Raw genomic sequence first — 14,498 nt, 5'->3', positions numbered from 1 at the left:
AAAGGGAGGAAATTCTGACACCTGCTACAACCTGGATGGGCCTGGAGGACATTATGCTGAGTGAAACAATACAGTCACAAAAGGAGAATTACTGCGGTATCAGCACAGCCAGGACGAGGGGTACATGCTGAACTGGAGGAGGAGTCCACCGAACGCCAAACCACACGCAACCCGCTGGGCGCCCTTCTCAGAGCCCTAACCCCCTCTGGGCTCTGGCGCAGGAGCCCACGGCCCGCTGAGCCAGCATGTGCACAGCCTGGCGCGTGACCCTGAGCTCAGCTCCAGAAAGGAGCCACCCGCCTTCCATCCTAACCCCTGACCTGAGTTCTGACCCCACCTCTGTCACAGCCCCGACGCCTTGCTGGACTGGGCAGAAATGTTGTTCCCAGACACCATGTGAAGCCACCAGCCAGCAGAGGGCTGGCAGAAGACACCCCCCCCAACCTGGCTCCCCCTCCCAGCTCAGAGCCCCCAGCCTGGCTCCACCCCTGGGGTAAATTCCAGAACCTTCCCTGATCAGCAGTCCCACCCTCACCCTACACCCGCTAGGGCTGGCTTCTGCTGAATTAGCCAACTTATAAGAAGGCAAACAAGTCCTGGTAGCAAAGCACAGCTGCTGGCTGCATTGAATTTGTTATCACTGCTACCCCCTAGACAGTGACTTTGGCTTGAAGGACTATTTGTTATTGTTTTGGGACTTAAATGGGCCAAGTCGGATAAAACCTCTTCCTTGGTTTTATTATTTGATCACAAAACATGACCAAATCCCTTCACTTCCAACTAAATTTAAAACATCTTACGTTAAGGTAAGAAAGAGGAAGATGGAAGAAAGCCTAGGTGTGTCTGCTCATTTGTGCGAAAGAAACCCAGGAGATGGGTCCCTGCAGGGGGTGGGGAGGGGCTGGAGGAGAGGGTGGGGAGGGGTGGTGGGCGCACCTGCACGGCGGCCCTGCATCTCCCCTCCCCCAGGGAGCTCCAGGCTTCACTGAGATTTCAGGGGCCTCTGCATGCGAAGTTTCCCGGGTTGAATTAAAATCCAAAGTGTTTTCTTCTATAAAGAGGCCACGTGGCGTCTTCAGTGGCTGTGATGTTTCTAAGTCTTCAGTGGTCCATACTTAGCAATTTGAGGTCTAGCCCTTCCTCGATGACAGAGTAATTTCACCTTTGAGCAAGAGAACAAAATCCTTTTGCGAAGGGACATGTCTGCTGAGTTCCCCTTTGTATGCTTCTAAACTCGTTTGAAATAGGTTTCAGCCCTTCTTCTAAGTGGCCCTCGATGTCTTACTCAGCATTTCATCAAAGAACAATCGGCCTTGCTGACGCCCACATCTCCCCATATCCTCATCATTCTCTATTGATTTCTCGCCACCCACTGGCACAGAATGTTCAGGTCCACAGCTCGAGTCTCCCTTGGGCGTCCCTGACTCTGTTAGGTGGGCCATTTAGCATCCAGCAGCACACAGTATTTCTTTCTTTTTTAAAAAATAAATAAATTTATTTATTTATTTATTTATTTTTGGCTGTGTTGGGTCCTCGTTGCTGCACGCGGGCTTTCTCTAGTTGCGGCGAGCGGGGGCTACTCCTCGTTGCGGTGCGCGGGCTTCTCATTGCGGTGGCTTCTCTTGTTGTGGAGTACGGGTTCTAGGCACGTGGGCTTCAGTAGTCGTGGCTCGCGGGCTCTAGAGCGCAGGCTCAGTAGTTGTGGCGCACGGCTTAGGTGCTCTGCGGCATGTGGGATCTCCCGCAGACTGTATTTCAACAAATGTTTTATATTATTCTCTATTTTTCCAAGTGTTGTCTAACAAGGACTTACTTAATAGTCAAATAGTGAAAAATAACCAAGGTTATATTTGTGATAGAATATAACTATAAAATAAAGTTTAACATAGCATTGAATACTATTTAATAGTCAAGTAGTAAAAAATAACTACAGGTTATATTTTAGTTATTAAAGAACTGAAGAAATACTTGTGTTGATTCTGCTTGGAGAAGAGAAAGCGTGGCAACAACCACTTCCAGAAGTCCGTGGAAATCTGCAACACGACCGCGAGCTCTGTTGGTCTCTAGGGATGGTTTCTTCTGATACAACTTTTTTGATGAGGCAGACATGTGATCCGAGCCCTTATCTCTCAGTCTGTCTGTCGGCCTGCAATCAGTCCCCTCCTTTCGGCTGGATGGCCCTCAGCACCGTAGTGGCCAGAATCAGACCAACTAGCGTTCGATCCCTGCTCTTTCACTTACTAGTTGTGTGACTTTGAACGAATGATTTCTCTTCCTCTTGCAAAACCTCAGTTTTCACATCTAGAAAATGTGAGTATTAATACCAAGCTCATAGGGCTTTTGTGAGGGTTAAATGAAATCATGTGCGTGAAGTGTATAACACACAGTAACACAACATACATGTACCCGCGTGCCCGGGCACGTGTTCACGCGGGGTGTGGCATGTATTTAACCTCTGCACACCCGGCACCCAGCACAGAGCAAGCCGTGCCCTGGGAGGCAAAGCTGGAGAAGCAGCAGCCTCCTGCAGGGGACAGACGCGTTTACCAGGGACAATAAGACACTTATCACAGCTGCACACAACTTACTGCAAGATGATAGGCTGTAAATAACAAAGAAGCCCACAGAAGGAAGTGATTCATTCTCCTTTTCCAGGAGAGGTCTGATTCAGCTAGAAATAGACATTTACTCATCGGTTTTAAAAAATAAATCCTTATCAACGATTACATCACAAAACTACACCAGAGTTTCAGTCTTCAAAGCTCCTGTTATTAGAGTCCTCTAGAAAAAGCCACTTCCCCACAAACCCCTCAGTATGGGATCTGCAGTGACTACACCCGATACAGATTTCCATACTAACTACCAAAAGCAGAGACGCAGGATTCCAAACACAGATGCACTAAGTCGTCAACACATCTTCTTAGTTTATGCTTCTGATCATAACATCTAAGACAAAAGCACAGCACGTCAAAATGTAAATAGGAAAAAGATATCCCAAGACATTTATCCATTCAGCACTTCGATTTACTCACGAATAGATTCACCTAAATAATGCTTTTACAAGTAAAGTAGTCATAAGCATGAAGTTTGCCTTTTGAAATGTTAATTAGGGAAAATAACATCTAAAGGCACGACGTGGACACTCTGAGGTCCCAGTCCGTGGAGGAGCAGACGATTTTGGTATATGGACATCACTGAAAACTTGGCCTGCAAGTACTGCCCATGTCCTCAGGTTAGAGACAGACACCATGGTCCCCGCTCCATCCGCCCCCTTCGACGGGGTGCGTTAGAGATAACCCTGGGGGGATGGTCGGAAGGGCAGACCCCAGGGGGCTGGGGGCAGGCACTCGTCCACACGCTGTGACCATAATGAGAGTCTCCAGTGTTTTAGTAGCGAACATGCCCACCTGGACAGGCAACCAGCAGCAGACGTGAAATACAGAGAAAACCTGCTGTTTGTACAGGGCTTCATCTCTCTCGCTTTCTTCTTTTACGTACAATTAAGTTTGCTTTGGTCCTTTTCTTTTTAATCAATCTAGTGAGAAACCAACAGACTGGAAACCTGGAGCATCTTTTCCAAATATTATTTTTCCATTAGCTCTGCTGGATTCCAGACAAAATGTGTATCACCAGTAAAACCACCTTTGTCCAAACCAAGACACTGAAGAACTTTGTCTCCAGTACCTTCAGGCACTTCTTTATCTTTCTCCTTCTCCAGCCCCCCCGCACCACCCCCCCCGCCCCAGTTTCTGTGATGGTCCCGCCCCGAGCCCAAGGCTGTCATCATTTCTCAAAACTACAAAGTCTTGAGCAGACTTGGCTATGAGCGCGTGTCCCAGCCGTGAGCCCTGGGCACCGCCCCATGGATGGCACGGCCACAGTCCACGGCACGCGGACACTTACTTGTGGTACCAGTTCACTTTCATTTCTTCGCTGAAATATTTCATGAAACACTGAAGTCTTATTTCTTCTGCGGTGCAGACTACCTTCAGTGGAGAAGCAGAGGGTCCTGCAGAAAATAAAACATGCTCAGATCTGAGGAAAGCAGTCTGTGCTGTGTGAGAATGGACAAGCCCTGAGGCCAGGTTACATCCTGCTGTAAATGCATCCTCACGCATATATTCTAACATCCATCGGCCACAAATCCTTACAATTTGCCCAGGCCATGTTCATTCATTAAGTAAGCTTTTGCCACACCAAAATTAACTGAAAATCTCTTTGACAATAGCATCAAGGAACTCAAATGGCCCCAAGAAAATATTCCCTAAGGGCACTTCTCACGTCCCTGACCACTTCCATCCAGACATTACCACAGGAATCAACTTATACATTAGACCACACACAAGCTTCCCATATAGATGGGATTCCAAACTGACGGGGTCTGCCCTGTCTGCAAGATCGAACCCACCTTCTTGCATTTCTCCCCTCCTTCTTCCTGGCATTTGCTAAAATAACCTTTTCCCTGAAGGGAATGGAGCCTTCAGGCACTCAATCCCCTATAGAACTTTCTGGAAAATCCATGTAAATGATGTAGGGATGGGAATCCCCTTATGGAGCTCCGTGGCTGGAGCCCGTCTAGCTGAATGCCCCACCTCTGTGGCCTCTGGCGTCCTCTTTCTCTCTACTCTTGCCCAAAGAGAAAGGCAGAAAATGATTTTTCCAAACCCCTTCCTCTGCTTTGCTTCTCCCTACGTGGGGGAGGGCAGTGGGCTGACCAGATGCAGAGGGTAACAAGCTGCACATCCTTGAACACAAAAATACGGAAATGTTGCAGTCTTAAGGAGGCCGAATAGCTTAAAGTCGAGGGTCATTTTTCAGACTACACTTGCAGTCGATAAATGATCACGAGCCCACAAGGTTTTCCAATCAAGCGGGGAGGAGGGAAGGGTACCATCCAGGAAACGGACACAGAAGGAGAGCAGTTCTCAGCTCACATGCAAGGATGGTGCCTGGCACTTTCCCTAAACACTGAGAATCAAGCCCTGCACACAGAATTAAACTCTACCCCACAGAACCAGACGGGTTTCATTTCATCTAGAAAATCAACAGATAATTAACTTCACCCACCACAGGGAGGAAAGGATGGCAGAAGGCATGTTCCAAGTAATCAGATTACAAGAGCCTGATTTCCAAGAATGATGCTGACCAGGGCAACATGACCTAGGAAGCTGTATCCCTATTTTCTGATTTTATACCCGCTGCATCCTTACTGAGCCTTGATTTTGACGGTGTAAGGGGCATTTATATCTTATTAGACAAAATTTAACCAGATAGGTATTTAATCTACACAGTCGCCACACCAAAAGTAAGTTCTGCCATTGGTGTTTCTGTTTCACAATTGATTCTTAAAGTTATTTGATTAGACATTTCAGAGTTCTATAAATATTAAAAATCAAGGTATATAGTTTAAGCTTGGCCCTCTTTAGGTAAAACACACCTTAGACATTTTTGTAAAATTGAAGGATTGCCAACGTTAAAGAGCTGGGTGGGTAACGTCTTAGAATACACATCTCGTGATGAGGGGGGGGTTCCGACGTGCAGCAGAAGCAAGACAGGACTCCTAATCTAGGGACACGAGACTACTCTGCTAGTAGCTAACTGAGTGACCCAGGACAAATCACACAACTTCTCAGTGACCAGAGTTCTCATCTAGATAATGTGGGTCTCTTCTCAGGTTCTGCAAAAATACAAAGAGTCCCTCAGCACGTCTTGTCAGATACAGTTAATGGAGATGCCGAAAACCTAACCGAGGAGTTTGAGTCTCCAATCGTGCTTTCTGCGTCTCAAAAGTCAGCATGGAAATGAAGAGAAATGTCCAAGGCATGTACACACATACACAGAAGCATGTGCATGTTCTCACACACACACAAAGCACCATCCACGCAGAGAACTGTAACTTTGGCATCGATTTTTATAACGGGTTTGTTTGCAGCCAGAGAATTATAGAACTTTACATCTGGATGAGAACTTGGATGTCGTCTTGTCCAAATTCCTGATTAGAAGGATGAGGAGGTTGAGGAACCCTAACTCTCTCCATAACAGCAGGTTTGCTTTGCAGCCGAGCACAGACTTTAACCTTCGGGACACGAAGAACAAACAGTTCTGTTCTGTGGGCTGCTCGCTGACCCGGCAGGAAAGCCCCCTACACTCTGCCATCCACAAGCCGCTGCAGGATCCTCTCTGTGGGATCAGGGTCGGGAAGGTGGAAGCCCAGGAGGCTGACGTGAGGATCCCATGTTTATCCAAAGCCTCTAGTTGGCCCTGAAATTCGAACAAAATTTTGGGGGGGGGTCCCCAAGAAGAGCCACTGATTGCTTCCCAACATGCAAACCCCAGAGGCTGTTTGGTCTTAGAAGGTCCGGGAACACTATCTCCCCACACCCCGCCCCCCAACAAGCTGTGAAGGGAAATTTGGTTTAAAAGCCAAGAAAACGAATAGGGAAACGTTTCTGTGCTCCAGGAAACAGGAAATCACTGTTCTGACAGCTCTCTACTTGAGAATTCAGAAGAAGTACTCCTTGTATCAGCCCAGCATTACGCCTGATGCTGCTCCATGGAACTATAGAATCTGACCCAAAACGCCTGTCCCGGGCGGAGCTGGACCCTCGTTCAACAGGCAGAGGCCACCAGGCACCCGACACGCATGGCGAGACCGTGACTCGCGTCACAGCGTCCACGTGACCGTCAGCAGAGCGCGGAGGACGCGGACCCATCTTCACTCCGGCTGTTTCAGGAGCGACGCGCTCAGCGCTGTCTGCTATCAGTTAGACCAACTCGGGGCTGCATTAGGTCTAAAAAGCCACTGATTGCAGGCGACAAGAGCCCACTTGGAACCCGAGCAGGAATCATGGCATTTTCAAGGATTACGAATATTCCTGGGGGGTGGGGGGTCTCTGAGCTGCAGGGAAGAGGCCTGTGGAGACGACGGCCACTTCCCGGCCGCCCCGGGCGTGTGGAGACCGGGCCGTTTTCTGCGATCTGGACCACGGGCCACCTCCACGCGCGGTAGGCAGGGGCAGGAGGAGTGAGGGTGTGTGTACGTGTGAGCGTGTCTGAGGATGTGCCTGTGTGTCAGCACCCCCCAGGGCTCTCAGAAGACACAGAAGAGGCAGAGACACAGCTTTCCTGAGGTCAGAGGATGGAGGATGGAGGTGACCGAGGTCCCTGATGGATGCAGCAAGGGGACGTGGGAACCACAGATGTCACACCCGGACCGACACCCCAGGCGGCCACGACACCTCAGGGCTGCGGGGAAAGCCCACTGCAGCCTGGGCGGGATGGCCGGGAAGATGGGGCGGCTCTGGGATAACGGACCGCGCGCGTGGGCTGCGGAGAAGCCCCCGCTTGCTACTAACACATCCACATCATAGATCAAGTAACACTTGCTCTGCTCCTTTCCGGCTGCAACAGCACTGGACATGCAGCGTCCAGTAGACCCAGGGCCTGGCTCCTCGGGAGGACAGAGGCTGAAACTGGTGATGTCGCGTGTCCCGTGCCTTCTCTCTGTCCACCCCACTAACTCTCAGTAAGACGCACGTGGTCCTTCCAGGCTCGGGCATCTGGGACCCAAGATCACGAGAATACAATAGGAAACTACCTTCTGTGTTGCTCTGTCCCCTTCACTGGTACCTTCACTTTTCAAGACACCACGATCAATCGCATCACCAATGTTACAGGTCACATGATGCTTTAATGCAAGGTCATCCCATGGAGAATAAGCGTGAAGCCGCCTTTCAAGTGGCTTAATGTACCTTCACAAAGTGGCATGTACACCATGGAGTGGCATTAGGCCCATTAATAATTATCAGGAGTAAAACTCATTCAAAATGTGGTCATCTATGTGACAAGCAAAAGCAAAAAGGAACAGTCTACCTTACGGGGATGTTTTGAGAAAGTGATGAAAAAATAAACATCAGAAGTTTTCCACAAGAATGACCAAAAAACCTTACGGGGCAGCAGTTGAGCTCAGACCTGGGAGAGATGTGAGCTTCTGGTCCTGACTCTGGCTGCCAGAGCCCCACGGTTAAGCCACCTAACTGCTCCAGGCCTTAGGTGCCTGATCAGATGATATCAATTAGGTCATCTCTAGAAAGCCCACAGCCGTAAAGTTTTATAATCAGCAGAAAGCCCTCTACAAATATAAGCTATTATTATCAAATTAATAACCAATATCTTTGTACTCACAGTTTCCAGGGAAGGGTAAATAGAGAGGACGAATTTATTTGCAAAGCTAAAAAGTGGTTTAGTATGTATTAAACCAGACACAAAACCAGAGGCTTCAAAATTCATTATTGCTATTCAGCATCTGTAATGCAGACGCTGATAGCAATTATGGACAAAGCATCTTCGGAGTTGACCTAAGGCAAATTACAAGAAGTGGCTAATTAGGGAGTCCAAACTGAGTATGTTTTATCTTTTTTTTTTAAGAAAAACATATTCTGCATATAATGCCGAAAACCCCCTTAAAAAGCATCACCGAGGCAGTCAGATAACTGTTCTGCCGTTGAATCTGGGGCCTGTTCACAGGAGATGCACTGTGGTTCCATTAGCTGTGGAAAATGCCCTTCTCAGGAAATAGCGATTTTAGCACCAAAATGACTTGAAAGTTAGAAGGCATTTACTTACCACAGACTCTACTGATGGCCAAAATCATATCCTCGTACACTGAAAGAAAGAAGGAAACGTACCATTACGATGTCTAATTTTATCAGCAGCATTTTCATGTTTAATTAAATTGATACAGGAAATCAGGAAGTTCATTTGAAAAATGAAACATTAAAACGGCAATAGTTATCCATAAAAGGCTCATGTGTGGCGATAAATCCTTCTAATCTATTCACTTTTTAAACAAGGAACAAGAACATTTTGCTCGACATAAATCCGACCAGACATTTAATTGAATCTCTTCATCAATGTTTCGATCATTTTAATACATTTGTCACAGGATAGAACTTGGCTCCTGATGGTGTAAGACGGCATTTCATTGAAGCCCAGAGTAATATCATATCTTGTTCTAAAACACTCAAACAGCTTTGAATGCAACTCAAGTACAAATCTATTTTCTTTTCCTGTGTCCCCGCTAAAGAAACAGTATGTACTAAGGATACAGACGCTGTGTCCTCATTACACAGTTCATCCTGCTGGCGAAGTGGATTTCCTTTTAGTAGAAGAAAGAAGGTTTTATTCTACCTTTGTCAGCTATCTCAAGGATAGACACATCTTGACCTCTCTCGTCTTTCAAGGTTGCCTTATATTCACCGCGGTCCTTCTTTGACAACTGCAAATAAAACACATCCCATATGTACGTAAAACTGACGCCACGATACAAAATGTAATACAGGCTAATACATTCTCTTTGCAAACCATGGAAATTCAGGAGGCAAACTGTAAGATAATGCAGAATTCACAAGTTGCTTGAGAGAATTTTCTCATCTTGCTTCTATCTGTCTTCTTTAACACAATGTACCTTTGGTAGGAGCAGCTCACAGACCCCCTTCTCCAGATCAGGCGACTTTTCCGGTTCATACAGAGCGTCGTCCTTTAGCCATTTGAAGACGGTTTCCTTCTTGGTGTTTGCAACCTACAAGACAGGAGTCTTACGTTGAGTATGTGAATCGCTGTGGCTCATGAGAAAAAAGTCTATTCTGATTTGAAATCACAGACCTAAAAAAAATCAATTTTTATTATGGACAGTCTCAGACAGAAGCACACAGGAAAGCTGTCGGTCCTAATAATAGCAAATACATTTCTAAATTTCAGCTTCTAAAATAATTAAGTCGTGACAGTTCCATTCGGAAGAACAAATGATTCCTCTTCGTGCTAACCCATGAGATTAGACGGTGCAAGGTTTTTTGGTTCACGTGAGATGTCAGTAATAAAGACAAGATGTAAGCAAGCAGTGTATTTTAAATTTATAAATGATATAAAATATCATTATTGGTCTATAAAACTGTTGAGTGACTGCTTTTTTGGCAACATGACATTGCGGACACACAGACGCAGGGGAAAGAAACTTTAACACAAAACGAGCCCACTGGGCACGAGGACTTTCCTTCTACTAAAATTCCTCGAAATTCAATCTCTGCCATAAGCTTGAACTCGAAACTCAGCTTTGCAGAATTCCAAGGATGAGTAAGCATCTGAAGTCACATGCTCTGACCTACACGACCCACGAAGAAGAAGAATTCTGGTTCTGTAGGAACAGGACGTGCTGATCACATTGAATTGTGTGACACGGACCGTTCTGCATTCACATCCCATACAGACTCAACAACACAGATGCCAGCGACAAAAACTAAATTACAAACATTGAGAGCACGTGATGAGTTCCAAGAGTGTAGCAGTGCAATGTATTTTAGACTTCCCATAGCAGCTACATCAGTTGCTGTCGTTGGTGACAGCCCTGGGAGACAATCCCCAGACAGCAGGTTCTTCCTTCTGAAGCCAGGACCACGTGGTGACAGTCAGCAGTAGGATGGAGCGAAGCTAAACAATCCCAGCAGACGATGTACTTTGTCCTAACACCTCAAAATCTCCCTTGTGTCCATTTCCACGCCAAGCCAATCCCCGACTCTCTTCCACCTTAATTCAGCACTGCTCCCTCTTACTCTCATTTTCCAAGATACTTACACTGTCGGTCCTTGGGTGCTAAATAAAAACCTTTCCAATGACCTTCAGCCTCTGTTCTCTAAAACCTATATCCTCAGTTACTTTTTTTGTCCTGTAGCTCGGGGGGGGGGGTGTCTTCCGTCCCCAAATAACTCATTTGTCGCTTCTCTGAACTCTCTGCAATGTCTCTACCACTTTTTTCTTTTCTTCCCTCCTTCCTTCCTTCCTCCCTCCCTCCCTGCCTCTCTCTCTCTTTCTTTCTTTTTGGCTGCGTTGGGTCTTCATTGCTGCGAGCAGGCTTTCTCTAGTTGCAGCGAGCGGGGGCTACTCCTCATTGCGGTGCACGGGCTTCTCATTGAGGTGGCTTCTCTTGTTGCGGAGCACGGGCTCTAGGCTTGGGGGCTTCAGTAGTTGTGGTGCATGCGGGCTCAGTAGTTGTGGCTCACGGGCTCTAGAGCGCAGGTTCAGTAGTTGTGGCGCACGGGCTTAGTTGCTCCGTGGCATGTGGGATCTTCCAGGACCAGGGCTCAAACCCGTGTCCCCTGCGTTGGCAGGCAGATTCCTAACCGCTGCGCCACCAGGGAAGTCCTCTACCACTTTTTCAATACGTGCACCTCACATGCACATAAGTATCTAGGAAAAGGTCACATCAGGATCCCTTCTGAGACACTGGGTCCTGCCCGACTCTCATTGTCTGAGTGCGTCCTCCCCAAAGCTTTACTGGAGGTGTGTGAGAAATCTCTCTCCCAGATTTCCTTCCGTTCATGACTGAGGTTTCTCTTGCCTTAAACTTTTCTTTTAAAAGATGGTTTTCTGTAAAGGTATAATATGAATACGTCCTCACATTGATTTTTCTCCATGTGTTTTGTTATGTAAGTAAATAGAAAAATAACCACCTGCCAAAGTATTATTAGGCAAAAACCTATGTGGAAGAAGGGTTCACGGAATCACAGGAGTGATGGGACACGAGGATGCAGACTAGGTGGGTTAAATTGCAAAAGACTCACTTCTCAAGCAATAGTTATTCAGTTTCTCCAATATCTGTGTTTAAAGATCTATGACTCACTTTGATCAGGGAACTTAAAATATTATCAGATATTCACAGGAGGGCCTACACCACTAGGAGGATGTCAGAGCACATTGGGAGCAGAATTCCTATTTGTCCCACCGCCATTGTGAGCATGTACTCAGGACACCCTGGTCAGAAAAAAGAGCCAACTGACTACAACATAGCCACTGCCTTAATTGACATTTACCACCGTGTATGTTTAAGGTGTACAATGTACACAACTTGATACACGTATATATTGCAAAATGGTCCCCACAATGAGGTTAGTTAACACATCCTTCACCTCACATGTTTACCACTGTGTGTATGTGTGAGCAGTGAGAACACTCAAGGTCACTCTCTCAGCAACTTTCAAGTATATAATACAGTGTTATTAGCTACAGTCACCACGCTGGGCATTAGACCCCAGAACTTACTCATTTCATAACTGGCAGTTTGTACCCTTTGACCAACATCTCCCCCACCCCTTAGCAACCACCACTCGTCTCTTTGTTTCTATGAGTTGGGCTTTTTTTAGATTCCACGTGTAAGTGAAATCATGTCGTGTCTGTCTTTCTCTGTCTGACTTACTTCACTGAGCTTATTTCCCTCAAGATCCATCCATATTGTTACAAATGGCAGAATGTCCATCTTTTTTATGAGTGAATAATATTCCTCTGTGTGTGTGTGTGTGTGTGTGTGTGTGTGTGTGTGTGTGTGTCACATCTTCTTTAGTCACTCATTCGTCAGCAGACCCTTGGTTGTGTCTACGTCTTGGCCATTGTGAGCAATGCTGCTATGGACACGTGGTGCAGGTGTCTCTCCACAACAGTGACATCACTTCCTCGAGACGGACTCCCAGACGTGGGATCGCTGGATCGTATGGTAGCTCTGTTTTTAATCTTTTGAGAACCTCCGCACTGTTTTCCCACAGTGGCTGCACCGATTTACATTCCCACCAACAGTGCACGAGGGCTCCCTTTTCTCCACAGTTTTGCCAACATTTGTCATTTCTTGTCTTTTTGATGATAGCCATTCTGACAGGTGGCCTTCACCCTTGATTTGTCTTCTGTTTTCCCGCTCAGCGTCTAAACATGATTGAATGTCCCCAACCAGACAGCGGGGAGAGAAGGACTTGACCCCCACGTCCACGACCCGCTGGGACTCCCAGGGTGTGATGGGCTCAGCTCAGTCTTCACCCATCTTCCATCCCATCAGCCAGCGCCGTTCAGACTCCCACCCCCCGGCCACCGGCCCACCCGGACGAGGCGGCAGGCCCCGCGTCAGCCCCCCCCTCACTCAGGACACTGCGGTGTGGTATTCACTCCTTGAATTCCTCACCTTCCTCATTCCATGAAGCCGCTTCTTGTTTCTCCTCTTATTTCTCTGAGGACTTCCCCTCAGTAATTCCCTGAAAAATCCTTCTCTCCTGTTCTACTCTGACAACATGATATTTTCCAAAATTCTCCAAGTTTCCATTATCTTTCTGTCTCTAAAGGCTGACCTTCAGCAAACCTGACCCACGGGCGTCGTTCTCACCGCCACGCGTGTCCTGCCACCTCATAAACCTCCACAGCCGAGCTTCAGCTTGCTGTGAGGGCCGGGCTCACGGTGACGATGGTAGCACACCATATCGCCTGTGCTACAGGCGTAACCAACGAAGTACTTGCAAAACTGAATTTATCCTCAAAATCCTCAGACTTGGTCCTGCCCCTGCGGTGCTGGTTAGTTTCACAGCACCACCTGGTCTCCAAGACAGAGACCTAAGATCGTCCAAGACACTGTCCTCGCTCACATCCAATTACTCACCAACTCCTGCCGGAACCGTAGCTCCTAAACAGTCTTCCGGCGTATCTCCTCCTCTGTGCACGTGACCACTATGCTCGCCTGAGTTCCCATCTCTCACTGAGCCTCCCCACTGGCCTTAAGCAACAGCCAGATTCATCACACTCCTTCTGAAAACCCCGAAGGCAGGCTCCCCGCCGTCTGCAGACCAGAGCCCACCTCTGCCCTGCTGGATGCCCTCTGGTCCAGCCCCCAACTGTCTTGCCAACCTTATGTATTTCTTATTGTAGTAAAATACAGATAATATAAAATTTACCATCTTCACCATTTTTAAGTGTACAACTCTGTGGCATTACGCACATTCACGTTGCTGTGTAACCATCACCACCAACCATCTCCAGAACTTTCTCGTCTTCCCAACCTGGCACTCTGTCCCCATTAAACACTGACTTCCCACCCCCATCCTTCAGCCCCTGGCCCCCTCCATCCTACTTTCTGTCCATGAGTTTGACTGCTCTAGGGACCTCATGTAAGTGGAATCATACAGTGTGTGTCCTTTTGGGTCTGGCTTATTTCACCCAAGGATCATCCGTGTTGTAGCAGGTAACAGGATTTCCTTCCTTTTTAAGGCTGAATGACAGTCCGCAAATTTACCACATTTGTTTATCCATCCATTGATGGGCACTTGGGCCACCTCCACACTGGGTTATTGTGAATCACGCGGCCACCATCATGGTGCACACGTAGCTATCTGAGGCTGGATTGTATAGTAATTCCACGCATTACTTCTGAGGAGCTGCCATACTGCTCTCCACAGCGGCCGACTCATAATTCACCCTCTAATCCTTCGGCTCCTAGTTTCCCACGCGGCTGTTTCACAGTTCAGCCTATGGGAGCAGTTTCCACCCTCGTCGACCTGTATCCTTCTCAGTCATTCCCCCCGCACTCAGCTCAGGATTCACCGCTTTGTTGACTTGTCTGCTTGTTTTTCCCTCTTGTCTGTGAGTAGCTTGGGAACAGAAATGATGCACGATCGAGCTTTCCCCACAGCCTCTTC

At 47.4% G+C, this 14,498-nt stretch overlaps 1 protein-coding gene across 1 annotated transcript in view; it reads right to left on the bottom strand.

Annotated features, from left to right (window-relative positions):
• Positions 1-14,498, bottom strand: part of MYOM2 (myomesin 2) — an 83,315-nt gene that overhangs the window by 4,807 nt on the left and 64,010 nt on the right. Inside the window, exons 29-32 of the mRNA XM_082443958.1 lie at positions 9,467-9,580; positions 9,190-9,277; positions 8,626-8,664; positions 3,904-4,009 (exon numbers count right to left, since the gene is read on the bottom strand). Coding sequence (XP_082300084.1) covers positions 3,904-4,009; positions 8,626-8,664; positions 9,190-9,277; positions 9,467-9,580 — 347 coding nt within the window. The remainder of the gene's footprint in view (positions 1-3,903; positions 4,010-8,625; positions 8,665-9,189; positions 9,278-9,466; positions 9,581-14,498) is intronic.

Source organism: Balaenoptera physalus (assembly GCF_965194825.1).
Source record: "Balaenoptera physalus genome assembly, chromosome: 21".
Lineage (NCBI taxonomy): Eukaryota > Metazoa > Chordata > Mammalia > Artiodactyla > Balaenopteridae > Balaenoptera > Balaenoptera physalus.
The sequence above is the reverse complement of the archived record's forward strand: the minus strand, read 5'-3'. Positions and strand labels throughout refer to the sequence as shown.